The 27,822-nt window shown below is 37.0% G+C and overlaps 3 protein-coding genes across 6 annotated transcripts; 2 read left to right on the forward strand and 1 right to left on the reverse strand.

Annotated features, from left to right (window-relative positions):
- Positions 1 to 129: 129 nt before the first annotated feature.
- zdhhc11 (zinc finger DHHC-type containing 11) lies at positions 130 to 4,676 on the forward strand. The gene is made up of 10 exons (XM_055228093.1): positions 130 to 138; positions 1,297 to 1,518; positions 2,577 to 2,755; positions 3,021 to 3,122; positions 3,421 to 3,545; positions 3,812 to 3,967; positions 4,041 to 4,159; positions 4,427 to 4,470; positions 4,575 to 4,608; positions 4,653 to 4,676. Exons 2-10 carry the CDS (start codon positions 1,297 to 1,299, stop codon positions 4,674 to 4,676), a joined length of 1,005 nt encoding a protein of 334 aa, XP_055084068.1. The 5' UTR covers positions 130 to 138.
- Positions 4,677 to 6,991: 2,315 nt separating this feature from the next.
- LOC117383356 (tubulin polymerization-promoting protein) lies at positions 6,992 to 22,142 on the forward strand. 4 transcript variants are annotated; one of them, XM_033980516.2, is made up of 5 exons: positions 6,992 to 7,078; positions 13,240 to 13,320; positions 14,266 to 14,601; positions 20,713 to 20,866; positions 21,521 to 22,142. In XM_033980516.2, exons 2-5 carry the CDS (start codon positions 13,307 to 13,309, stop codon positions 21,728 to 21,730), a joined length of 714 nt encoding a protein of 237 aa, XP_033836407.1. In that variant the 5' UTR covers positions 6,992 to 7,078; positions 13,240 to 13,306; the 3' UTR covers positions 21,731 to 22,142. The 4 variants fall into 4 exon arrangements, with proteins under 4 accessions (XP_033836407.1, XP_055083548.1, XP_033836406.1 ...); XM_055227573.1 differs by lacking the exon at positions 6,992 to 7,078 and adding an exon at positions 12,313 to 12,414; XM_033980515.2 differs by lacking the exon at positions 6,992 to 7,078 and adding an exon at positions 12,370 to 12,519.
- Positions 22,143 to 23,352: 1,210 nt separating this feature from the next.
- cep72 (centrosomal protein 72) lies at positions 23,353 to 27,604 on the reverse strand. Its single transcript, XM_055227571.1, has 14 exons — positions 27,507 to 27,604; positions 27,174 to 27,301; positions 26,819 to 27,011; positions 26,631 to 26,736; positions 26,400 to 26,533; positions 26,254 to 26,312; positions 26,115 to 26,157; positions 25,688 to 25,882; positions 25,260 to 25,438; positions 24,750 to 24,843; positions 24,464 to 24,642; positions 24,259 to 24,385; positions 24,078 to 24,184; positions 23,353 to 23,991 (listed from the first exon to the last, which is right to left on the reverse strand). The coding sequence occupies exons 1-13, from the start codon at positions 27,577 to 27,579 to the stop codon at positions 24,093 to 24,095; spliced, it is 1,602 nt and encodes a 533-aa protein (XP_055083546.1). The 5' UTR covers positions 27,580 to 27,604; the 3' UTR covers positions 23,353 to 23,991; positions 24,078 to 24,092.
- Between the last annotated feature and the right edge of the window lie 218 nt (positions 27,605 to 27,822).

Here is a 27,822-nt window from a genome sequence, read left to right on the forward strand (position 1 = left end):
TTATCTTATTGAACAATGTGATAGCTGAAAAGTTAACAAACCACCTGCTCTGCTGCCAATAAGAGGCATTCAAACTGTGGAAATCTCCGCTTGGATTTGGATTAATTAAGGCTCGTTGGTTGCGCATTGTTCTGCAAAGTAAGTTTTCTTTTCTAATAGCAGGTTTCTGAAGGCTATACCATCTAGGCTATCTTTTGCTGTCTTTTTGATTACCACTAAGATTGCTGAGTATGCTGCTTTGTGTTTCTACCAACACGCAGATAATTTTGGAAAAGTTGCCTTGACAACTCTGCAACCTACACAACCTACTGTCACTTATTACTACTGAGCATAGACCTGTGTTTTAGCTTGTAGAAGATGGTCTACAGTATTTAAACCTCTTTTCATTTATTTCCCAGTCAGCCTAATGCAAAGACCTAAACAATTGATCTAAAAGTGTTACATGTTAGTTTAGATTAAGTAGAAAATACAATCATTGCAGAAATCCATAAATCCTACACAAAGGTCATGTAGACTTATAGATTTGTACTAAAAAGTTACATTCAAATCGACTACAGACACAACACAGACGCCTAGTACTATTTGTGTCAATACCTAGATTATTTAACTGAGACGGAGGTAAGTCAAATTCTCATTCTTAATGTGCATCTTTTTGGGTGTATTAATATTTTCACCACACCAAAATTGGGATTAACCTGTAACTAAACCCAGAACTAAACCTGGACTACACCAGGACTAACTCAAGACTAGAACAAGACCAAATTAGGCCATATCAGGACTACTGTGAATGAACCTTTATCTCTCAGTAAATAGAGATGATCCATTTCATAATTTGTGCATTGCCTTTTGAAAATGTCTTATGAAAATACAATATAATCCACTGAAAATTGCCTTTTGAGTGTGACATCATATTCTTGAGTGTTGCTTGAAAACACAGCCAAAACTCTGAGTAGTTAAAATGTGTATGCAGGAGCTACTATCATTACCGGATAATTTACCTAACTCATTTCCCCGTCAAATGAGGTCAAGGAGGCAGAGCAGTATACAGTAGTATACAGTGGCTCTTAAAAATTGCGCACCAAAAAATAGAATTGGCTTTTTGAGTACTACTGCCTCTAAATCAAATCTAAAACTTTACTACACAAAAGAACACTGAAATTAGGCAAACCCACAAACTGAAGACTTGTCCAAGTAACACCTGAAGGAGCTTGTAGATTGAGAAGCATGATTTGTGAAACTCTGCAGTAGTAAGCCTATGTACAGTACCTGACACTATTCTTTGTCTTTCTTTTCCAGATGAACTGTTTTAATCAGAGGTTAAGACGCACGGCTCCTATATGCAGCGGTGGCAGTAGAAATGATCTGGTGCCCTCCAAACCCGCTCGGATGAATGGGTGGTCTTGGCCTCCTCAAGTGGCACAAGTCATAGGCTGGCTTATGTTCATCTATATGGCCATTGTGAGCTTTGGCATCTATGTCCCTCTCCTGCCCCCGCCGTGGAACCATGTTGCCTATGCGGTATCCTTTACACTGTGAATCTCAGCTGTCTATGAATGCAAAGAGAAATGGCTTGTTCAGATTCAATAAGCAAGATCTTTGTTTGTTTATAGCACAGATAGACAAGGCATTGGCTGTTTGGTGTGGTAGTATGGGCTCTACTGGTGAGGCCAGACATGAGTTGTGGCCACTGAACTCAAAACGCTAAGCATTATCAATTGACCTACTGTCATGAGATGAATGCCACATGACTACAACTAGTTTATTTGCAGCTATATATTAACTGCTGGATTACCAAAAGGGAATTTACATGAGAGAGAGAGAAAAACATTAAATTAAAAATATAGTCTTGTTTGGGGTAGTTTTGACTGTTGTATTTAGCTTTAGTTTTTTTTTTTTTTTTTTCTTTCTAGTTTCAAGCCAAATTAATGGAGTAAGAAAACTGCAAAAAGTCAAGATAATAATAATATCATCTGAATTCAAGTTATTATAATAATAATATAAACAAATGTGCTTAAATGTTAAAGGTCCTATATTACACAACATTGACTCATGTGAACTTAAAGCCATCTCATAATGCTGTTACCGCCTCAAAAACATACCTGGGGTTTTGTTTCATTCGCACGTTTCAGTAATCCTGCATTATTAGTCTGTCTACATCTCCAAAACTCAAAATGCTCTGTTCCACCTCGTAATGTCTGGAAGTGGTAGTTATCACATTAACAATGACCTTTTACCTTTAGTTCAATACAGTTTGTCAATTCCAGAGCTGAAATGATCCAAATGATTTTAGTGAAAGTCTATGGAGTTTAAAAACACAGTGGAGGACTTTGTGTATTACCACATGACATCACAAGGTTGAAGAGAATATTTTCCACTTGAGAGAAGAACTCAGCCTAAATATTCAGGGTTTGTGGGTTAAACATATGTGAATGAAACAAAACACAACTCCATGTATGATAAGGAAACAACATTAAAACACAGGTCAGAAAATACTGTAATATGGGCCCTTTAAGTTAGTGTTAGAACTGAATAAGCTATTTTGTTATTATGATTGTGCCTTAACTCTTTGTTTTCAGCTCATAGGAATAGCATTTGTTTTACATTTTGTTACTCATTTAGTAGCCGAGATCATAGACCCGGCCGATGTGAGTGTGAGAGCTAAACAGACCTACTCCAATCCAGTGCCACTGTTCGATCGGACCAAGCAGTCTCATGTCATCCAAGACCTGCACTGCTACCTGTGTGACGTCAAAGTGTACGTTTCATTTAAAGGACCCATATTACACTATTTTCTGATCTATGTTATAATGTTGTTACGCCATCACAAAGATACCTGGAGTTGTGCTTTGTTTCATTGACACATGTTTAACACACAAACCTACATATTTAGGCTGAGTTCTCTCTCAAACAGAAAACACTCTGTTCCACATTGTGATGTCATGTGGTAATACAGGAAGTGCTCCACTGTGTTTTTAAACTAATTTCAGTCCTGGAATTAACAATCTCTACTATCTTCATAGGGGTCCAAAGGTGAAACATTGTGGTGTGTGCAACAAATGTGTTCAAGATTTTGATCATCACTGTATATGGCTGAACAACTGTGTTGGTGGACGAAACTATTGGCAAGTACAATATAGAGACAAAACAATTACATATCCTTATTTTGAATTTGAATTTAAGTTAATAATATGACCCTAATAAACATGTTCTGGCTACCTAGAAGTAAGTATTTAGTGATAAACAAATACGTTAATTACATTTTTATTTATATTTGATAAAATAAGAATAATCCCCAACAGACTGACTACTGAAATATCTGGAGGCATAAAGAATTTGTAGATTAACTGTATTTGATGTCACAGCTCGTATATTCCAGACATGACAACTAAACCAATACTGTGTTTGTTTTTTTCCCCATAGGTATTTTTTCGTCGCGTTGTGTTCAGCTACATTTGGCACACTACTGTTGATTATAGTAATTTTATTTATATTCATCCAGCACTATCTGGATCCAGACAACTTGAGGACTGCTCCACAATTCAATAGTAAGTAATTATATTCAAGAAAATGTATTTATTTATCTATTTAAACTTTGACTTTGAAAAACTTCATTGATGTACAAGGGAAAGATTTGGGCATTCTTACAAAATAAATAGACAGAATAGAATAGAAGATGATAATAATAATAATAATAATAATAATAATAATAATAATAATAATAATAATAATAATAATAATAATAATAGAAACATATTTTGAAATAATGTCAGATTTAATCTTTTTTCTCACTATTTTTCCCTGATATTTTCAGATTTGCTGACAAACGAGACCTGGTTGGTATTTTTGCCCGCAGCTCCTCTAAAGACCACATCGGCTGGTCTCCTTGTTGTAGCCTTCATTACAGTCTTATTGAGCCAGGTCAGTCTGCTGCTGCTTGGTCATCTATTAGGCCTCCATCTTTACTTATGTAAGAATATACCCTTGAAATATTTTTAATTTGTTACTGGTGTAATATATATTTAACTTAAGTCACTGTGCAGTGTACAAAGGGATAAGCACACACGATCATATCAAAATGCAGCGACAAAAACAAGCCAGGAACAAAGATCTTGAGGTGGAAAGATCCAGTGAAATAAATCATCATAACAAAGCTGCAAAGGTGAGACAATCTTACACAAAATAGATATAAAGCATGTTTTTTTAAAGACGCATTGTGTAGCTTTTCTGGTGAAGGGTCCACTACCAAGCCAAGTTACAGGTCATATCTGTAGAGAATGCATGAGAAACAGATATGTTTAATGCTACATTGTGGAACACTGCAAGCAGAGCAATAATATTACGATGGAGACACAGTTGGACCTACCACTAGAAAAGTTACAGAGTCTACCTTAAATTAAACAACATATTTGGTTTTGTCTCTTTGTAGAGTCAAACACACTCCATTAATTGTGAACCAACCCCTAATTCAAGGTAATATATCAGTACTTCTTTTATACTACATGTTTTCTTTCTAACTTCCGCAATTACATAAACACATTTTTTTTTCTTCAATAATGCTTTTTTTTTTTTAACAGTGTTTGTGGCAGTCGCCTTTCTGAGTTTGCTGAGGTGAGCCATTGTACTTATTCTCTCATCATAAGAAGATTTTCTAGATACATGTGCCTGTTTTTGTTTAGTTAGGAAACTTCAAGACTCCTGCTGAAAAGGATGGTACTCTTCACTATGGCACAGACAATTCATCCACAGATTTAGGTATGAATTTCTTAACTCCATAACTCTGTGCAAAAGAAGTGGTTCCCGAACAGAGGTACAGGGATCCCTAGGGGTACTTGAGGACACAGGGGGTGAATGGTTTCAGAATGTTTTAAAAATGTTCTTTGTTGTAAATATTATGTCCTTAAGAACCTTTTGGAGGATTTTGGGTATCAATATCATAAAAACATAGTACTGTAGTTAACAGATTTATTAATTTATGAGACAAAGCTTAGGGGTGCATGGCAGAAAACTTTTGGGAACCACTATGATAGTGTGTTAAAACTTTTCCTTAGATTGTTATGTTGCATGTTTTTCAGGGGTATTGTGTGGAAGCAGCAGCAGAGTCTGGGGAGTCGGCCCCGAGTTTGGCCCTCGTGTTTCTGAGTTTTTAAGGTCAGACAGTGTGCCTGGGGCGCAGAACCCTTTGGGCAGTTCAGTCATGATGCCCGATGATGAAGGACCACAACCATAAATCTCACACTGGACTATCCATTTCAGAGAGTTTCATAGTGATGAAAAATGTACACCATTAGCTTAGTAATTAGCAATTCAAAACTAAAACATTCTATCTTTTGAATATTTAAATAATATTGCCTAGAATGTTGGTTAGATTACTGTAATGGCCTGCTCACTGGCCTCTCTAAACAAGTGTTAAGACAGCTGTAGTACATCCAGAACGTTGCTGCTTGGGTTCTGACTAGAACCAGGAATGTACGAGCACATAAGTCCTGTGCTTGGGTCTCTGCACTGGCTCCTGTGGCTCAGAGAATAGACTTTAAAGCAGCTCTGCTTGTGAACAAGTCTCTACATGGCCTAGCACTAAAGTACATCTCTGACATGTTAGTGCCATATGAACCATCTCACACTCTGAGGACTTCAGGGACCGGCCTCCTTCCTGGTGCCCAGAGTCAGGTCTAAACATGGAGACTCAGCGTTTCAGTTTTATGCAGCTAAAACCTGGAACAATCTTCCTGAAGATGTGAGTCAGGCCTCTACTTTGACAATGTTTAAATCCAGGCTTAAAACGGTTCTGTTTAGCTGTGAATATGACTGAAAGGTTTTTATTCTGCACATTTCTCCTTTAATGTTAATTTTATGATGATTATTTGTGATTATTTATGTTTGGATTTGTTGTATTGTGATTTTAATGTATTTCTTATTCTGTAAAGCACTTTGAATTACCTTGTGTATGAATTGTGCTATACAAATAAACTTGCCTTGCCTATAAGCAAGGAGTTGAAACTCATGAACTGACTGAATGAAAGAGCTGTTATGAATTGAAACATTATTAATTTATTATTCATTTTATACAGGTAATATTTTAAGAAGATGCAGAAGATTCAGTTGTTATCCTAAACACAAAATAGTTTGCTCCATTTTTTTTCCTAAATGGAATTTGCATTTATTTTTTAAGTTGTTGAGCCTGATTTATTTTGTTAAATCCTATTATTCTATTTCAGATGTGTCTTTGTAATAAAACGTGCTCATATTAACCACGGAGGGGCGCAATTGATACATTTTGCAATATGAATTATGTCATCTTGTGTTTACACTTGTCTTGCACACCTTTCATCATACACCGCTGTATCGCAGACTTCCCTTATCTCCCAGGCGCAGACAATACGTGCGTTTACTATCGCCTTGAGCAGCAGTCTCTAAAGTTACTCAAGAACAATGCAGTGTATATCTATAGAGGAGACAGAGGACTGGTTACGTAATGTCCATCCACGGTCAGCCATTAGGTTGGGCTACTTCTTGTGTAACACTGGTCACGTTCAGGGGGCATCCTCGGCTGTTAAATGATTAAACTGTGCAGCAGGCTTATACATATTGCATATCACGTTTACGCACGAGAACACCACGCGACGCTCCACATTCACAGAGCCATCATGATCGTTTCTGTTTTTTAGGCTCTTTGTTTGATGCAAATTTCTTCACTAAAATTGATAAAAGCATCATCATAGTATCATTTTAGGCTATCTCCATGGGTCTATTAGGATTATTGGCTATCCGAACTGCCCCAAAATCTTCAACAAACATCTTGATCAAAAAGGAAATACGCAAACTCTAAACCTGCTTGTTTTGGCGCTTCACTGGGTAATAATGCTCCATCATAGAGCAACAACAACAAGGCCTGAAGAAAACACTGTTCGCGCGGAGCTGCAGCCAATCAGCGAGCTGCGTTCTGCTCAGCATCTCAGAGGGACAGGAGAGAGAGCAGACACTTGAACTCCACCAGCGGGGAACACACGCGCACTGAGCCCACGCGACGCGAAATTATGTTTTGGTGAAGTAATCGACGAAGGAGGCATTGTCTTTTCAGGTATTTACACAGAATTTGATCGTATTGTTATGTATCATTATTTGTTGCTATTGTCATGGTGTGGTTTTACTGTGAGCCTGTACATCAGCTGTTTTGTGATGCTCGCCTTGTGTTTGTGCGTGCGTAATAATATAAGATGTCTTTGCATGGTCGTCCACTCGGATGTTTCCTACGGCACGTTCTGCGAAGTGTTTATTTTTGCATCAGTGCTTGACAAAAACAAAGTGATCACGTGGATGCTTTGTGAGTCCAGCGTTTGGCAGTTTATGTAACACATTTTGTGCAAGAATTCTGCCAGGATGAGACATAGTGGTTCTGCAGCAGCTGCCGCCATATTCAGTAATATAAACATATAGCCTGCACTGACTGTACTGTGAGATGCAGGGCTGGGATTAGCATAATTACTATTAATAACTGACAGTGACATGCCATTTGTCCTGTAATTAATTAAGGGAAGATTATGTACAAATGTAAATTATGTCATAGGAAGGAGATTGCTTTTTATAGCACTTTGACTCATGAGCAGATGTGCTGTTACATTCATGATGACACACCTCTGTAAGTAATTTGAGACATTTATTTAATGACACAACAGTATAAATTTTGGATCACTATTTTGAAATGAGAGATGAACACTGTTTTCTGTGCACAGTGTGTAAAATGGCAAATTAGTGAATTGATTTATGAATGTATGGTCACGTGCAACCATAAGTAACAAGTCACTGTCAAATAAGTTACTGCCTAAGGGTCATAGTAGGTTGGTATACATGGGATTCAGAAATTATGAAAAATTAGGACAGCTGCCATATTGATTAACAATTTCAAACCAAATATTATATTTTTTGAATGGGAAAAGTGTAAGTTTTAGCCAGCATATGTCAGTGGTAGAATATCTGTGAATGACTTGGTAATACTATCTCACATAGGTTAGATTAGTTATGCATGAGCAGAAGACACAGTCACTGAGCGTGTCCCAGATTTTATTTTCTGCTCTGTGTTTCATCGCAGAGATCCAAGAGCCTCCGGATTCTGTCACCAACAATTAAATTGGAGATGTGTTTTATTTGTAATGGTGACTCACATCTAGGTCAAGTTTACCAAATGAAGTGAATACTACAGAGCAAGATGAGTTAATTTTTACATGTGGAAAGACTGCAATATTTCATCATTGCAGGGTTTCACGTGACTTTTTTTTTATTGAATGCAGATGGGGACAAGTAAAAGTAATGAGTAGATTTTGTTGTAGTGAGTTGGCAAAAAGCATTTCTCTGTATTCATTAATCAAATTTTCAATTCAATGTTAACTTTTAATAAAACAAAACGAAATGGCTTTAAATGAACATTTTTTAACATAAACAAGACAGGCTTTTTATCAGTGTCATTTTAACACAAAAGGCTGAACTCTGCTCCAAACCACATGCTTTTCCTGACAGTGGATTAGCTATAATGATCTCAATTAAAAAGCCCCTCGCTGATCATTAAAATTTGAAATGACTGTATCGTGATTTGATTAAAACTGAATAATTTCACAGTTCTACCAAGTCACTATTATAACCAGGTTCAGCATTATGAAAACTCTATGTAATTAATTGGGAAAACTGGCCCCCATCTGGCAGTACATGACATCATCCAATTCTAAATATTTGGGGCAAATCAGGAAAAACGCATGACAAAAACTTTGGATGACACTAACACTATTCTTAAATAGTTGGTTTTATAGTACTAATAAACATCTAATTTGTATTGCAAATATTTTCCATTCTGGGGTCTACTGAGGTCACAGTCTGCTCTATTTGTATGCATATACAGGGCTCTGGCTTCCTCAATGTAAACATAAAGTGAACGATGCCAACACACATTGCAGTAGATGGTTCCCAAATTATGTTTTTTTAGAGAACAAATGAAGGAGGTGGACCCGTTCAGTTTAGGAGGTGAAGGCAGAGCCAGACTGTGTGGTGACCTCAGACAGGAGCTATGGGTGCTGATGTCATTCTGTTTCCTTCTTTCTAAGGGGCAAGTGTGAGGGAGGTGGTTACTGTGTAGGGGAAACAAACTATTAACCTATACTAGTACTGCAACGCACCCATAGTGAAGGATATAGTTTTAATAATACAAAGGAAATTGTTCACTTAGCTTTAAACATATATACTTCTTATTGTTTCTAGATATTGCTGAGTTTTCAAATGTCATCATATATTCTATAATCCTTAAGTTAAAGATGCATTCTGTGAGTTTCCTCCATGGAGGTGTTATTGTTTTGTCTAGAATGTTCCCCAGTACTGCATTATACTGACATATCTTGCATTTATTTAGTTACCTGTGTTTGTATTCCAAAACATGCATTCTTACTCTGAGTGGGCTCGCCTCACCACAAATCTGTAACTTGGCCTGCCAGCTTATCTTCTGCTAATAGGTTCAAACTGTTCCAGGCAAAGCAATAATATCTCCATTGAAACAAGCAGGTGGTGGATCATGCCCCAGAAAAGTTACATAGTGCTACTTTAATGAATTATACTGGCGTTTGAGGATTGAGTACACATTTATTTTGACATCTCCCAGGTTTATACACAGATGCATTTATTATTGTGTTGTATGTAGAGTTATTGTAATTTTACAACGTACGGTAAAAGATTTGACCTAACACTCATTGTTCTTACAGTATCATTGTATTTACAGCCAGACTTGTAAACCTGGCCAATGTTTACCTAGTGGGATGCAGTGTTGAAAATGGTAGTCCCCTGGTTACCGTGGTGACTGTGTTACATCCAATAATAAATTGACAAGGTTGCATTCCTGAGCAGCTGCCTGGAGAGGACAGTGGACTAGTTATAAAACAGATGGGTTTCTTGCTGCCTTTAACTCACCTTGCACTCTTCATGTCACACCCTCACTAGAGCTGCAGGATTATGGAAAAAGAAACACAAGTTTGACATGATATGTGAAACTGATAACTTTTAAAAACTGATAACAATTATTTATGTACTATCAAAAGTGATAATTGAAGCTCATAAGTGATGTTTTGTGATATATGTTTTAAAAGATTTGCTCCAGATTTGAAGGGCAGAACAAACATCCAAAAAATTGAAAACAGGATAAGTACTTTTTTCAAGATCACAAAATATTTGCTATTGATTGGATAATTATCACTGAGATATGATTGATTAATTAATTATCAACATTGCTGAATCGCATCTTAAAAAAACATCCATCACCATCTGTCTAATTTACAGCTAAAATCAGCATATTATTTATTGGCATTACAGTAGAGTACAGTTGTCTGCTGCCTGCTCCCCTCCTTTGGGAATGACTAGAATGTTCTGGCCAGCGTGCGGCATTGTTGCTATGAATAGACAGTTCAAAATGGGTCAATTTATAGTTAAAGCACTCATCTGTGCAGTGGCCAGGAGGCGAGTGTATGTAAGCATGCTGTCATCCAGTCAAAGATTTGTCTCTGGAGAGCTGCCCTCACACCAAATGGTTATGGTGGAGCTCTGGTAAAGTAGGGCATAAACAGACTAAATGCTAAAATGATGTCAGCGTGCACTTTTAATTAAGGTTAAAAACACCACGTCTAAAAATATTACTTGCGACTTAAATGTTATATAACCTACTAAATTATTCATTCAGAAATGTACAGCATAAGGATATTATTATAAGGAGCAGAGCCTGTTTTAACTGCACATGCGGGGTTAGGTCATTCACATTTGTGTAGTGTTAATGTACTAATGAATAAGCCACTTGAGAACACTGGCTATAAATGAAAGAGGCTGAAGAGGTTTCTTTGTTTGAAATAGATTTGGTTACTGTCCATGGAGCACAAAGGCAAACACAGCTAGAACCACAATCAGGCAAAGGATGTGAGGTATGCATTAGTTTCAGCTTGTTATATGCAACATTTTGAGGAAAATATGGTGCATTATTTTAATTTGGTAGTTGCTATAGCGGCAGTCCTAATTTCATATCATTCTGAAACCACTAGATCTATAAATCTAGTCTATAAAGGTGCAGGCTCTGTACAACCAAACATAACAGCATACACATGTCTGAATAGATACTTTATTCCCACACTTAATTATGCTGAGGTAGAATGACTATTGGCATGGTTACAGTATACAGTATAGGCACAAATTATACAAACAATAGATAAATCTAATAATAAAGTCGTAAAGGGTCTCGGTGCTGGTCCAAAGCGTAAACAAATATGGCTGAAATGACTCCATGGAGATGTTGCTGCTTTGCCTGAAATGTTCTGATAGTTTTCACTGGAGACACAAGCAGATAGTGTGTGTGTCATCAGAAATGTTACGCAGCGGGGCGTTAACTGACAACCTAATAAATATAAAATAATACTTTGTTTCAGATCACAACGCGCCATGGCATTATATTAGTCTGTTATGGTCAACTGTGATGTTTTGACAAGAAAGATTATTATTGTTATAGTGCAAATCTTTGGTGTTGCATGTGTTTCAGTGAGAACGGTTGCCATAGCAATCAACTAATTTTAACTTCAAAACAAAATGTTATCTTTTTAGAACTGGAAAAGTTTCCCAAAAGTCAAATAAATAATGATGTCACCCCTGACTAATGAGCATAATCACTGATATAACTTACTGTTACATCATTTTTTTTAATGGGAAAACCATGTAGGACTAATCCATGGAATACCTATACTCCCATCATATGAAAATAAAGACATACTGTATTATTGATAAAAATAAAAATAAAAATAAAAATAAAAACAGTATGGCTTATAGGTCTCTGTTGAATCTCATGTGTGTAGAATATTAACCACAAACCTCTTCTGTATTGACAACCCCCTTGAGATACGTTCTCATTTTAATTACACTTGAACTTATCTTACCCTTGTGACTAAGACATGAATGACTACAATAATTCACAATCCCATTTGTCTTGGCCTGAATGTGCAATGACATATGACTTCAAACTCAGCCCTCCTCTGTGGTAGTCCGCGATGTCACTGCTCTCATGAGAAAAAAGTGTCTACTGCTCAGACAGCCAGGGCACTTTGGACAATGGGACCCCAGTGTTTATAGTGCTGAATGCTATTATTGACAGACAGTTATAATCCCACTAAGAATATACATTGTTTTAATAAAGGCTGAATACAATGCTATAGTCGTAGATCCTTGGTACTCATTGACTGTTGTGCAGACTCGTTTAGTGGATGTTAGTGATGGGGGCCCAAACAAAAGCCTTTACTTTAGTTTACATGCACCATTGGGGGTGTGAAGTCGCTTTATGGGGACTGCTGAAGGTTGAGTCTCTGCAGGCAGGAGCAGATCGCGTAGTGAACGAGACACGAGGACTTCTCTTGGGTTAGTTTCCTGTTTATGCCTATTTAAAATAACTAATCCTTAAAGGTGGGTTGCCATTGCCATGGTAACAAAGGATGCTTAGCTCAGTATGGGAACAGCTGGAAGGTGAGGAAAAGATTATTATTTACAATGAATAAATTTTTCTGCTTGCAACTATTTTGAAGAGGCACTATGCAAGTTTTTAGGTAGAGGGGCCTGAAGTGTTGTTTTTGTTGTACTTGTAATGTTTCACAACGTAGCATAAAACTCAGCTGTTTCCATGGACACAAGCAGGTGACTACACCAAAAGTATTTATTAATATTATTGGCAATAAAAAGTCCTGTAATTACAGTAATTTAATGGTAGATACATCTATGCCATATCGTGGAACACTGTAGGCAAAGCAATAACATTTTCATGAGACAAGCAAGTGACTCTCTGCCAGAAAAGTTACATAGTACACCTTTAATTAACAAGATAAACAAATATCTTACTTTGCTGCTTGAATTGTGATGATATACACAGTGCAAATCAATAAGTTCAAATATGGAGGTAATAAATTATTTTTTATCTGTAGTAAACAAGATAAACTGCCTGTGTCCTTGTGTGCAATAATTAAACTGGCATAGCTCCATAGGTTTATTATTTATTGATGTCTGCGTGTTATAAAGTTTAACAAATTAGTTTCAAAATAAGACGTGTTTTGATTTTTGTGTGTCAGCAAATCATCTGTCATTGGTGCATGGATGTCTTGTTTCCTTGTTTAACCCCTCCCCCTTTATGTTCACGTTATGTATCGACACATCCTCTCACGTCTTCACCTTTTGGTCTCGTATTTTCCACAGCACAAAGAGAAAACAAAAGTCAAGCACACTGAGCACTGCACAACAGGACACGGGTTTCTGCACAGGCATGGCAGACCACAAGTAAGTCTGGAACAGCACTTTCACTACTCTGCTTTCACTTTTCATTTGAGTTTGTGAGCCTTTAAAACTTATACTGGCACTAGAGTTAAGCTGATTGTTTGCAGGCAGTACATTCAAAAAAACCTACACGCAGAAAGACACTGAGCACTTAAAACAAGCTGTGTCTTGACCTTATCATCAAAGCACGCCACTTCTCTAGACATGCAGCTCTACAGTATGTTTGGTTTCTATAGGATGTGGTGATTTTTTTATAGCATGAAACTGCATGTGAGTAGCTCTAGGCTTTCTGTTTAGTGGATTTAGCTCACTTAGGGTAATAAAAATTTAATTAGTGATCCCAGTGACAATATGTTATTTTGGTTAAAACCTCATATTGTGATTCACTATTTCTATGTTTAAAGCAGCTCAAACTGTGGGTAAGACACTTTTTCTTACCCATTCTTCCTATTGGTCAGCATTTCACGCTCTGAGTGAATGACAGGTGGATTTAAACAATGATAGTGAAGTGTGGACTGGAAGGAGGAGATAGCTAAAGTAGGCTACTAAGTGTACAAGTGTAACATTTCTCTGTTTGGGTCAAATGGGGACATAATAGTCTACGTAAAGGGCCTACATTACTTTAGTTTCTTCTGGCTAAGATAAATGCAGTTTATATTATACAGTGTGTTGTAAAAGAAAATAATTGGTATTTTGTTGGATAAGAAGTAGTAATGGTCAAACTATTGCCAGAGGGACAACAGTTTGGTCCAATCCAGCACATTGTTCAATAAAATCATGAGAAAACAATCCCAGACAGTTGATACCCTGTTACGGTGCATTATCAGGATTACAGAGAGAGTGGGCAGAGTTAAAAGTTCAAACGAAAGCATGTTCCTGATTTCCTGGTTCAAAATAATTTACAGGCTCTTAAATAACACAAGTCTTCTTAAACTTTTCTTCCCACAGAGACAACATAGATGACTTTAAGGTCCAAACAGCCAAACACCCAAACATCAGCTCTGTCCCCATGAGGCCGCACACTGAACAATCCCGGGACCGTACCTCCAAAAGGCTCTCCACCGAGTCCAACGGCACCAGTGATGGAGGCATGGGCTCGTCCACACCAGTTGAGATCACAGCTTTGGAGGAGTCATTCCGGCGCTTTGCCATCCACGGAGACACACGGGCCACGGGCAGAGAAATGCATGGCAAAAACTGGTCCAAACTGTGCAAGGACTGTGGTGTGATTGATGGGAAAAACATCACCCTGACAGATGTGGACATCGTCTTCAGCAAAGTCAAGTAAGTCATGTGATAATCGGTTGTGTTCACATGACATCTCAATATTCTAAAGATCTACTAGTTGATTCCTTCTTTCTGGTTGTTTTTTTTCCAAGCAGCCATTTTCTAGTTGGCTGTTTCAATCTGAAATACAAACAATTTTAGTGGCCTCTATGCTGCTTTGCCATTTGGCCATTTAATTTGTATGTTCTTGAGTACAGGAGACTTGTCAGTGCACAGTTTAATATTGTATTCAATATTTAGATGCCTGTGTCAAACAGTTGCATGTCCAGGACTAGAGGATTATAATGACGAATGATTATGCTTTTTGAATAATATATTATATTATATGTTAGGTATTTTTATATTTTTATGATAGGTCAAGTGGCCATTTTAAAACATATGCTACAATTTATTTACTCAGAGCTGTATAGCAACTTATTCAGATTACATGACATTAAATAAATTGTAATCCTTTTATTACAGTTTTTACCTTGAATAAAATTAGACATTAACAGATCTGCAATTTTTAGTACACCCTTAATGAGAAAAATAGGGTGTGATTTAAACAAATAATTTCAAATATTTTTGCTAATAATAAAAATAAAAATAAAAATAAAAATAAAAATAAAAATAATAATGATAATGTTGTACAAAAAAATTATATATCAAGAGTTAATTTGGCCTTCTAAGTTTGAATGAGATGGCCTATACATGCCACAGTCAGAGAAGCCCTTTATGTCAAGATCACTGGGACAGTAGCCTACTGTAGAGTGCTAGGACTTGTCACTAGCAAAGCACAAGCAAAGGTTTGGTTGTCATAGCTGTGCGTTGCATTGTAATTTATGTACAGTTTTTGACTTAAATACCTGCAGCATTTAAAAACATACGCAGTGTATTTGCTTGACCAGCAATGCAGAGACATTATGGGTTAGGGAGTGTTTTGGTGCTTGTGTTGCCATCCTCCCAGTTTGAATAAACATTATTCTGCTACAGAGCACCAGAATAGGATATGATTGCTGCAGGCCATTCATCACGAGATCTCGCTGCATAAGAGGAAAGGCCATGCAAGTGTGCTTGGAAATCCACCAATGATTAAAGTGAACTTTCCATCTTAGCTGGTGTTTTACAAGTAGCTCCACATTCTGGCAGTAATAAATGTACAATTAACAATAAGATATGTTCTGTTATTTAGGAAAACATTTCTACTAAAAAGTGATGTGACCTATGAGTCATTGACTTAGCTGTAATGGATGTTTACTGTTAGGGAGGTTTTGCAGGACAGGCAGTGGACAGCGGATTGGACAGCACTCAGGTGTTTCTAGATGAAGCTGTACAATCTCTTTACAGAGCTCTCTCTGAACATTTAAAATAATACAATAACATAAATATTGTCAGTCCAGTAATGTTGTTTGTTTCTATGTCATAACAGTGTATAGCATCATGCAGACAGGGGGAGGTGCTTTTACGCCCCTTTCACTCATGACTGAGCCAGGAGACGCCAGAGATGCAGATATGAACTTTCCTTTTAATCAGTGTCAAAGCACTTTGCTTACACATGAGAAATAAAACAACTTAATGAGCACTGGCTAATGACAGCATGGCTCAATAGATGCTTATTTATTGCGAGTATGAAGGTCTGTGGTGTCTGCCTCATGGAGGCAGCTGTAATCTGCTACAGACGATTATTTTAAATGAGATGCATTTTATCATTACATTATTTAAATTGTCTGAAAACTTTGTGTTTTTTCTAATAAGACAAATATTCTAAAAAGCTAAATAGCTTATTTCCTTGACATGTTTCACTGGCAGTACTTCTTTCACTGGTAGTGATGTCTATTCTCAGTTGTTCTCAGGTGTGGTCGCCAAGGTTAACACCCCCTCGACTGTGTTGATGGTCCTGGCGCCCCACTTTCTGATTTCAATAGCCTCTCGTATCCATAAAAATCCTTGGCTCACACATGGGATTCACTTCTCCACAGACCACCGTGCAACATAAGGCTTTTTTCACACCGGCAATATGACACAAGAACATTAGATATCAAACACTGGTGTGATTGTAGGAGTGGGCTATATATTGAAAAATAAACAATATCACATTTTTTAATCTGAAGATATGCCAAATTAGGATGTCAAGTATATCATTTAGCTAATTCGAAATTTCATTGTATAATTAATGTTCTTTTTGTCAGATAGGAGCATTTGTTTACCTACTGTACATGTTTCAGCTACTTCCTTTTTCTGATGCTTCTGAGGAAGGCTACATCCTCAGAAGCATCACGATGCTGTGACGTGTCTACTACGCTGCTAAAGCCCATACTGTCCTTGGACCTCGTTTGTAGATCTTGATGGCCTCTCTGATCCAGAGGTGGTAGTTGCTGGTTGTTACTTTCAGCTCAGACGACCCTGGCATTGTTCCTGTCCAAGATGTGGTTTTGTCTCTTGCAATGTTTGGATATGGCGGATTTCTGCTTGTTCTTTTATTGCTTGTTTGTCTGTTGGCAGGTTCTTTTTCACACTCTTTTTTGATGTTCTATTTGCCGTGTTACAGATGGTCTTCCTGTTTCCCCTACATATTGTTGCATTTGTATTACACCAATAATTACACCAATCTTGTGCAGTGGTCAAACTGCACAAGAAACTCAGAACACATACCCGGCATACCATGTCTATCATGGAACAAACATATGTAGGAAGGACATTTGGAACACAGAAAAAAGAACAAACAAGAGAAATAAATGAACAGAGCAGAAAAATCTGAAATCAGCCATATCTGACCATTGCAAGAGACAAAACCACATCAGGGACTAGAACAATGCCAGAGTCATCCATGTTGAAAGCAAGAAATACCGGTGCTTGATCAGAGAGGCAATCAAGTTCCACAAACTAACATGAGCAGAAACATCAATATCCCAAACAAGGGTATAAAGTAATATTCCTGCCATTTTATGGTGACTTTTATGCTCCATTCACATTTTGTGTGACACTTGACCCTCAACCAAGTCATTTACAGGCACATTTTAGCACATTTCCGATGGATTGTTAAAATACTGCTTGAATATTGTGATCAAGATGCAAAAAAAATGTATATGTTAATTTTCGTCAATATCACTATCCCTTTTCTTATCGTAGAATAGCCTAAATAGCCATGGTCACAACACATTGGGAGAAAAGTTGCACCCCAAAAGAACTCGCCTTGGTCTCCCAAATCCACCACTACAAGCAGTCAAACACCCCAGGCAAATTGTCAAGTCGCCAAAATCCAGAATAATAAGGTGTATTATTTGCTTCAGTGAAGGCCCACTTATAATACTGTGTTTAAGGGTATCAAGTCATCACATGGCTTTGTTTACAAACTAGTATTAAAATGGCGTCAGCCGGTCACATGTGTGGGAAAGATGTAGTTAAATTTGCACCTCTGTTTACTGTAAATGGTTCCTATGGCAGCCGGTTGCCTCGGCACTTTACGGGCTGTAGTTGTTTAGGGAAGTATCTCCACAGCAATGCCTGTTTGTGTTTGTGTTACCATGAAGCTTAAACTCAAGAGTGGGAAGTGGACACTAAAATATTTAAGATCAGATATGAGGTCTGTCTTTTGGTAAATACACTTGTGATTGCGAGGAGGAGAAAATAATCTATTATTTAATTTATACATATTTTTGTAAAGGCAACACAATTGTGATTTATGTGGATACAAATCCACATATTCATTATCCTGTGATTAATCACTTTGCTTTCAGACACCTTTACACTTCACTATAAAAGTCTTGAAGGGACACAATGTTAATTTTCAGGCAGATGGTCTAAAACATTCTCTTCTCCATAGAAATGTTGTTTTGCGAGGAATGTTCCACAGAATGGCATACAACTTGGCAATCTCTTTAGAGACAAGCAGATGATCCCACCAACCTTTTTTTGCCAATAAAAACTTGTGGAAGGTAATAAATGGAAGATAGATAAGCTTTTACCATACTGTGGAAAATTACAGGCAAAACAACAAACAGGGTTGACAAACTCTCCACCAGAAAACTTACATTGTGCACCTTTAATATTAGATATGAAGACTTTCTGTAAGTAAAAGCACTAAAGATTTCAGAAAGAACAAAATACAGCCTGCTACATACTACAGGATTTTTCAGTCTTAAACATGCAACAAAAAGCACAGATCACAGACATAAGGATAATTGAAGACTGCAGTGGGATATGGCAGCGAAAGGACCGCACACCACAAGCTAAAAGTTGTGGGCGCACGTTATGTCAGTAGTTAGCTTATTTGTGAAATGTGGTGCAATAGTTCAGATAAATGCTTTTAAATGCACAGAATCCTGGTGATAAATTACAGGAAGTAGATTCACTATCGCTAATCTGCAGCAGTTTCACCCTCATCCTCACTGCTTGGATGTAAACAGATACACATGAGGATCTACTCTCACCTAGGAATGGGACGATATTAAAATTTAGACTCACGATTATTGTGACTAAAATAACCGTGATTAACGATATTATCATGATAATTATTAAACCAAGGTATAATGTCCTCATATGTGGACACCAGGACCTTGTAGAATTTTTTTTTTATTGTGGCCTAGACAACCCCAGATGTGTTGTCCACATATGTGGACACCAGGTCCTAGGAGGTTATAGGTATTCAGATTAATTCATGGTTGTTGTAAAAACGTGCACCACTGCTAGCAAGCTGTGCAATCAGCTGTGCAAAATGCTGTTCAGCTAGCGCTAACCTAACAATAGCAAAGTCGACACAAAGACGTACCATTATTCATACAAATCCACACTAACACAAACTACATTCAATAGTTTATTTCACATGGTATGTTACTTGTGATAGATATTTTTGGCTCAAGTTTGTCAAACAATGCAGGATGGTCTCGTCAATGTGCGTTTAAGTTGCCCGTGTTTGCCCGACTTTTTTTCAGCAGGCTCTGCAGATTGGTGGCTCATTTTGTTGGTCTTGTTTTTCAAATCCATAATAATTCTACACATCAGACTTCACATTCTTGACTGGACAATATAAATGTGCGCCGTCGTTGGGATCCAGATCCACTGCCTGCCCACTAGCCATGACAGTGACTGACGGTGAAGAAGAACCATCCCCAATTCAGAACAGGCACAGAAGCTAACAAGTGTCATTGCTACAATAGAGGGCCCCTTGTAGGCAAACACCAGAACTAAGATCTGTATTGAAACCAGAAACATGAGGCAGTCTGGTGCCATAAAGGCAATTATAATCGTGCGTGATGATCACGATTATTAAAAAAGCCACGAACGATTAATTGTGGACCTTTTTCATCGTGACATAATTGTATATCGTCCCATCCTTACTCTCACCTTTTTACTTTTTAAAGAATGTTTTCAAAATGTGCCTCTGTGTCTGTCACTCTCTACCCCAGTGCTCTGTTTTATTGGCTGTTGCTGTGGTGATGTGTTGTGGTTAAGATATGACAGAGCAGCTCAGTGTTGCACTGACATGAGGAGTGCAACAGCTTAAAAATTGGATACGAGGATCCAAAGTCGGAATGCACATTCCCGAAGTCAGGGTGAAGCAAATCGGGTCCAAAATCAGGCAAGTGATCCTGTCGTGTATGGTGGGCTTCGCAGACATAATTTTAAATTTTTTTTTTCCAAAGACTACAAGAGTTGATAAAAAGAATATTTCACTTCATTATATGGCTACAAATAGTTTAATCTTTTTCTCCATGATTAAGCACTTTTTGAATTCAGATACATGCTTATGTTCCCCTGCCTCTTCAGTACTAAACACATACAGCATGCACATTCCCGTTATTTAAATTTGAAGTTTATAGAACTGGGATTATTGGAACAGGGAACCTCCTCACTGAACCGGGAAGCACTGCACATACTGGAAGACAATCGCCACATGTCTCCAATTTTCCCTCATTGTTTATGTGATGGGACGGGCCATCTCCACACTGAAGGATTGCACATTGCTCTGAGTATACAAGTGTCTGCAGGCATTTTAAACTCAACAGTCTGATCCAAATGTGAGCCTGACAGAGCATGAAGCAATAGCTGAGCACATGCTGTATTTTAGGCACTTACTACACCATGATATCACACTACTGACTAACAGGCATTTGTTTGTTTACATTTCAGGAAGAAATCCTGTCGAACCATCACCTATGACGAGTTCAAGGTCGCGCTTGGGGAATTAGCGAGGAAAAAGTACAGAGAGAAGAGCGGGGAGGAGGCTGAGGCTGAGGTCTTCAAGCTAATCGAGGGAAAGGGGCCTGTCATTGCAGGAGTTACGGTAAGAAGGACAAAATTTATCAGTATTGGATAGTGGCAAATATGACTTACAGTAACAGTTTAACAATTATCATTACTGCTCTGTAAAAATAACATTTTACCTCCTAATGAACCATTGTTATTTCCATTCTGGCTTTATTTCTTATACCAAAATAATATATATACCTCAAAAGTCCAAATGCCACTCCAAAAAATGGCTTTTACTCCCACAATGCATTTTTATTTTTGTCAGAGGTGTAATCAGCCAGGTACTATATATTGGTATTAATAAACCTATCATTACCAACAATATTTTTGAGAAAGGGTTCCAGCCTCTCTGCTACTTAGAGGGGGAATATAGGGTCTACAACGTCGTAGCAATATTGGTTTGGAGGTACGCAAAATTAGAATGTCAGAATATTGAATATGTTATCTGACTATTATAAAAAGTTGCAAAAAATGGTTGCTAAAAAGTAAAAAACTGGTGATGTAATTTTCAGAACAAGGGTATAACAGGCACATATGATCCTTATTTAATGGATTTGGGATTTCATTCCTGGCCCCTAAGCAATTACTGTCATCTAGAGAAAAAAAAAGTTTTATCAATATCACCTACCCTTTGTCACTGTTGCCTCTCCTGGATAACAAAATATTATGTCATGTTTATGTCCTGTAGCGAGCTGTAGCCTCTCCTACCGTGAGCCGTCTGACTGACACCACAAAGTTCACCGGGTCGCACAAGGAACGCTTCGACGACTCGGGGCGCGGAAAGGGCAAGGCCGGGCGGGTCGACATAGTGGACACATCGGGATACGTCTCCGGATACAAACATAAAGGGTCATATGAGAAGAAAGTCACCAAAAATAACGTGGGCAAACCCATGTGAGGGTAAGAAGAAGGAAAAATAACATTTGACCAACTAGAGTAATTTGCTATTAAAAGAGTTCTCAAATCAAGCACAAAAGAGTAGGTATTGATCTACAGTATTTTCCCATTCATCTATGTGTATGAGAGATTTTGAGTTTGTTTTCTTGTTGTGAAAGTGTGAGAACTGGAAAACTGTTTACATCCATTTTTACAAAGTCATCACCAGCTGGTACATTCCTATCTAATAGTGAGTTACTGCCAAAACACTGAAAACGCTATGCTATCAATATTGACACTGTTCATATAGGGTCATATATTAATTATCCAGCAAAATGATGAAGAACAAGCCAAGAAAAACAAACTATAACACAGTATGACATTGCACTTTTTAATAGAAATATCAAATCCCGTTTTATTTAGTACTTTTTATATTTAGAGACACAGTAGGTATTTCAGGTAGTTAAAACATTGGTGCCAACTTTTGATAGATTTATCAGTATTTATTAATTTTCAAAAGCTACTCTGACTCTTATAACTTTTAGTGTGTTTGTGTGTCATTCCCTTTTAATACATATTTTAAAATGTTACCATTAACCTGCCTTCAGCTTAAAAACTACAATTGCCAAGACTTTATTTTTAAATGCCTCATGTCATATTGTTTGTGAACATTTATTAAATATAAACATTTCAATTACGCCTGTTATCGGTTTTCCCATTTCGTTATGCCCTTTTATACTGGCCTACAACTACATGCCACTTGCTATCATAATGAATTGGTAAGCGCAGCTAAAGAAGGAAGCTCTGAGCTAAATTGTACAAGATTGTATTTTTTCCATATCTTCCTATATGGTGGTTATATTTGTGGTAAAGTTGTGGATATTCTAAAAAGTTGGAAGTTTAATTTATGACACGTATTTTGTGTTTTATTTTATGTTCCCGTGTTGCCGTACTTTGTGCATGTTCTGTATATTGCATTTGATTCAGAAGCATATAGAAAACAGTAATGGTTTGTCATATCATGTTTGGACTACTGTGCCTGTTGTTGCCACTGGACAGATAAAAATAACCAAAAAAGGGGCGTTGAAACCATGAATTTGTATTGCTTGAAATCAATGTGTACCAATAACATGTACAAAGCTGTAATGCATCATTTGTTTTCATTGTAAGGTTAAGTCAGGCACAAAGAGCAACTGTTTACACACAAAATGGAAAAAGGGATGCTACTTTTGTATATGGATATTTTTGCAGCCTAATAATTAAAGCATTTGTCAAACTACCTGTAGCCTAAGCTGATGAAGAATCATGCATCAATGACTGTCTAGCAGCTTCTCATTGTTTTATGTTTTCTACAGTAGTGCTTTTTGTGCTCAACGCTGTGCACTTTCAATGTGGAGGAATTAGTGTCTATTTTTTCATATACATTTAACGTACTATTTCCCCTTGGTGCATGCAGTGTGTTTTGTTCTTTAGAGCTCTTAATGTATGTTCATGATTTGTAATGCATTTAAAACAATAAATAGCCCCTATTCTCTGCCACTTGGGTCTATAGGGGTCCTTTAAAATAACAGTTATTTCACACCATAAGGGTCTAGTCTAGTCTAGTCTAGTCTAGTATCTCTATATCAGCAGCACAGACCACTGACCTGTACAGTAACATTCACATAAAACAGCCACTTTCATTTTAGCAGCAGCTCAGCCAGTTCAGGTTAGCACAGAGAGAGTAGTGGTCCAGCCCTTAGGCACACATACAAATAAAGTCACAGTGCAGCTGGATCTAGCAGCATTCAGTCCACTGCTCTGTACAAAGCAGATGGAGACTGACCTAAAAACTCACAAACTGCAGCTAATTCAAGAAGAAGCAGTAATCTATACTTACTAACAACTCCTGAGAATAATTTCCTCACAACAGCCTATTACCAATTATGTACACATTTAAGGAAATAAGGTATAAAAAGAGGCTTACACAAACTAATAATGAAAAGAGCACTTGCTTCACTAACACTCAAAAATGACATTGATTTGAAATAAATGTATTATACAATCTTTTTCAATTTAATTATTTTATATTGATCAATAGTATTAATTTTGGTTTCAACTTAATCTGCTTGAAACACTTCCAATTAACAAAATATACTGATTCAAAACACATAATACATTTATTTAAAGTCAATGTCAATTTTTTGAGTGAAGTTGTTAAATATGCGACCATGTTAAAATAGACTTTGTTGAGGAAAACCTGGCATTGGGGGAAGGTCTTTCAGCCCATCTTCATCTCAACACCTGCAAAAGAATAAATAATACTCTTAGGTTAGGTTACATGTATATAACACTAGTGATAAGGAGGAACACAAACTATATCAACTTACCAGTGAATTTCCTGTTCATTTCATAATTTCCTTATATTCAGATTTGTGCACTTTCTCCTTCAGGATCTCAATTTCTCTCCTCAAATCCTCCACTTCTATCTGTGCTTCTAAAAATATGTCATTAAGGTGAATCATATACTGACAAAAACGTTTAAGAAGTGATTTATTGTCTGAAAAATACCTTGAATTTGAGTACGAGGTGATGTTTTTATCATTGACTTGAGGTACTGTTTTTCAAGCTTGATTAGCTGCCTCTGCAGAGACACATTCTCCTCCAGAACTATCCTTAGCTGCTCATTTAGTTTCCCCTGTTTTGCAGACCATACATTCACTTATAAACATGCCATGAAGAAATTAAGCGCACTATAATTTGCTTAGACACTCACTGCAGTAACGTGTGCCTCCTGCAGCTGAGAGGTTAGATTTTGGATTTCCGTTTTGTGTTGTTCCTCTTTTGCTGCAGCCTTTGAGTTCAGTGAATCAATTTGTTGTCTTAAGTTCTTGATCTCTGCCTCTCGACTAGAAATACTGCTTTCCATCAGAGAGAGGATCTGCACAGCTTGAGCTGGATAAACAGACAAATAAAATAAGGCGTTTATGTAATATAGTGCACTTCTATTGGGCTACTGCAAAAGGGAGACTGCATTCTTCACAATCTGTACTTGAGCTTACACAGGAAGTTGTTGTTTTGATGCAGGGATCTCTCTCCCCTCCAGTGTTTATCTACAAGGTTCAGGAGCATCTCGAGTGGTTTCCTGTAACTCCCCTGAGAGATTAAAAAAACACAGAACAGCAATGCATTATTAAATACTTGGAAAGCATAACATATTATTAAAAGGAAAAAACTTAAAATAACTAAGTTTGAGCCTGTTATTGATTAACCTAGTAATTATTTTCTCCACTTACTTGACATTAATTGTTCAGATGGCAAGAGGAACATAAATATTAGATTTTTTACTAATGTAGACCCAGAGAAAGCCTAAGTGATGCCTCTTGAGGACATCTTCACAGACTAAAAAAAAAGATTTTACATATTTCCTGTGTTGTTTTTATGTAATTACTGCTTTGAGTCATAAAACCACTTCTCAGCACATGGCGTTTTAGAGCAAATGTACCGGTATAGTATTTGATTTGATAAATAAATGCAGTGATGATTATTTAATTTATTGATAAATTGTGAACCTTCTTCTTCTTTGCTTCTTGCTGTGAGGAGCCACCACTTTCTTTATTGTGAAAACTTGCGTAAGTGAGTCTTGGTGGATGCAGTATTGGGTTAGCTGGGTTAGACACATTTGCTCCAAGTCGACATGGACTGGGGGGCCGGATATCCCCAAAATATGAGCCAGGATGGACAGTTTGATCTGAAAATGAAAAAGAAACTTGTTAAAACTAATTTGATCTTTATATTTGATTATGAATTAGTAGTCATGTTCTATCAATCCACTTTAATTACACATTTATGTACATCAAATAGTAGGATTATAAAAAGTCAACCGAATTCATCTAGTAATAATCAAAGTATTAGTATTTAATTTATAACACACTAATTATCTAACAAGGAAAGAAAAAAAAACAATACATTTGATTAAAATAAGCAATGGCTCACTCACCTGGATTAGGAGTGAAATGACCTATGGCTTGGCGTCTCCTTTGTTTAGAATCCTTTATTTTTAGTTTCTCAAATAAAGGCTTGGTTTTCTCAATATAAGGACCAAAAGACACCTTCGGTTTCTCTGTTACTTTAGACGAGACTGTGGTTTCACAAATTTGTTTGGATTTTTCTTGAACTTCAGACTTCCTTTTATCTGTTCAACCAAAACAGAATATCAGATACTGAATGACAAAACTGTATGATACAATTCTAAAGGCAGACAAACAGGATTATGTCGCCCCCTGCTGATTGTCAGACTTCAGAATTAAGGTACTAAAATTATTGTACTTTTCCTTACTTTTTATCCCAATGTCTAGTGTTTAAAATAAAATGAAATAATGTATAAATAGAGAATCAACTAGGTAAATTGCCTAAAAGAGACATACCATAAATTGCAGAAGGATGCCTCAAAATTGATTTAGCAGCATCCTAGGCACACACAAATAACTGAGGTCACCATTAAAAAACCCCAAAACAAAACAAAACAAAAAAAACATGCTTTTTTTCCCACTGTAGTCACTTTACCTGTTTTGGTGTGGAATTCCTTTGTTTAGTAAAATCACTTTGTTTTTTTTCTTTGTTGTCTGAGAAAATAGTAGAGGCAAGCTTTTGACAACATGATCTAAAACATATTGAGATGACATAATGTCATGTGTTCATGATATACTCACCATGCTGTACACAAGTTTCAGCCTGGTCTTCGAGATTTGTTGCAGCAAAATTTAACACTATGTCATCTGAGTCTTTGTGGACAGCGAGCCTCTGGCAGATACGGTCAACCAAAGCCAACCTCTGACAACTGGTTCTTTTATAAAAAGAAAGCAAAAGAGGTAGGTAAAATGTAAAATATCGTTGTTGGGTTTTTTTTGTGACTAAAAGGCCACGGAAACTAGTTGGTTCACCTTTTGTCTGGAGATTCTTTTGCACAAGCATCCTTTTGAGGTAGATCATCTGATGAGAATTTCATAATAGCAACTTTACGATCAGTGTCTCTTACAGGACAACCATCTAAAAAATAATAAAAAAAATAATAGGAATAATGGAAAAAGGTTTATAGACATATTTAAAAGCTGAATACTATGGTACAGACCAAGTTTCCGTAGTTTAGGCATTGCGTGGACTATATATGGGCGATACTGTGGATCTCTTTTTGTCAGAGGATTTAGCCGAACATCAAGCTCTCTTAACACAGGCAATTCAAACAGAACTTTTAATTCATCCAAAGAAGGTATGGCATTATAATACAAGATAAGCCTCTCCAAGGTCTTCAGGTGCTGCACTCCCTAGATAGAAATAGAGAAAGAAAAATAGCATTATTAGCAGTAGTAACTTGCACTTTATTTAGCAAACTATACATAAATATCTTCACCATAAGTTACTATCCAAATCCTGAACTAGGCCTACTTCCCTAAATACTATATTATAATACTATTACTTCTTTTTACCTCAACAGACACAAGAGCATTGCAAGAAAGATCCAAAGACTTTAAACGTATAAAGCTCTTTAATCCAGATCCTAAATGTTGTATCTTCTGCTCGTATGTGCCAGGCAGACTTAGGGAACGGACATCACCTGTAAAGACGAAACATTTGGTCAGAAATCACTTTTACTTGGGTGATCAAGATTGTGTTTATCTCCTATGGCTAATGTAGCTAGCTGCTTAGCGACATATGCTTTAGTAGACGATGCAAGATTTAATACAATCAAACAACCAAATTATGCAAAAACTTCGTACACTTTATAAAACCTATTTTACGTAAACTTAAGGATGTTTTACCAAGACAAGGATGTGTTAATTGAAGTTTATCTCGTATCCACTGCTCTGTCAGAGTAATCAACTCCGCCGCCATACTTTTCGAACTGCTGTTGCTGCGTTCTGGTGCAGCCGTATAAAGTAGGGTTGTAGTATTTTACCACTCACTGCGACTGTAAACCAATGCAGTAAAATATTGTAATTTGTAATATTAATAATTAGTAATTGGTTAAGCTCAATATTCTATGTAAATTTAATTAGCGCTTACAGTATTGTTTATTTTGTTCATTTGTTGGATTTGAAACATACTTGAAAGGCGTCTGTTTGAGCATGCGCACTG

Source organism: Periophthalmus magnuspinnatus, chromosome 16 (genome assembly GCF_009829125.3).
Source record: "Periophthalmus magnuspinnatus isolate fPerMag1 chromosome 16, fPerMag1.2.pri, whole genome shotgun sequence".
In the NCBI taxonomy this organism is placed as follows: Eukaryota; Metazoa; Chordata; class Actinopteri; order Gobiiformes; family Gobiidae; genus Periophthalmus; species Periophthalmus magnuspinnatus.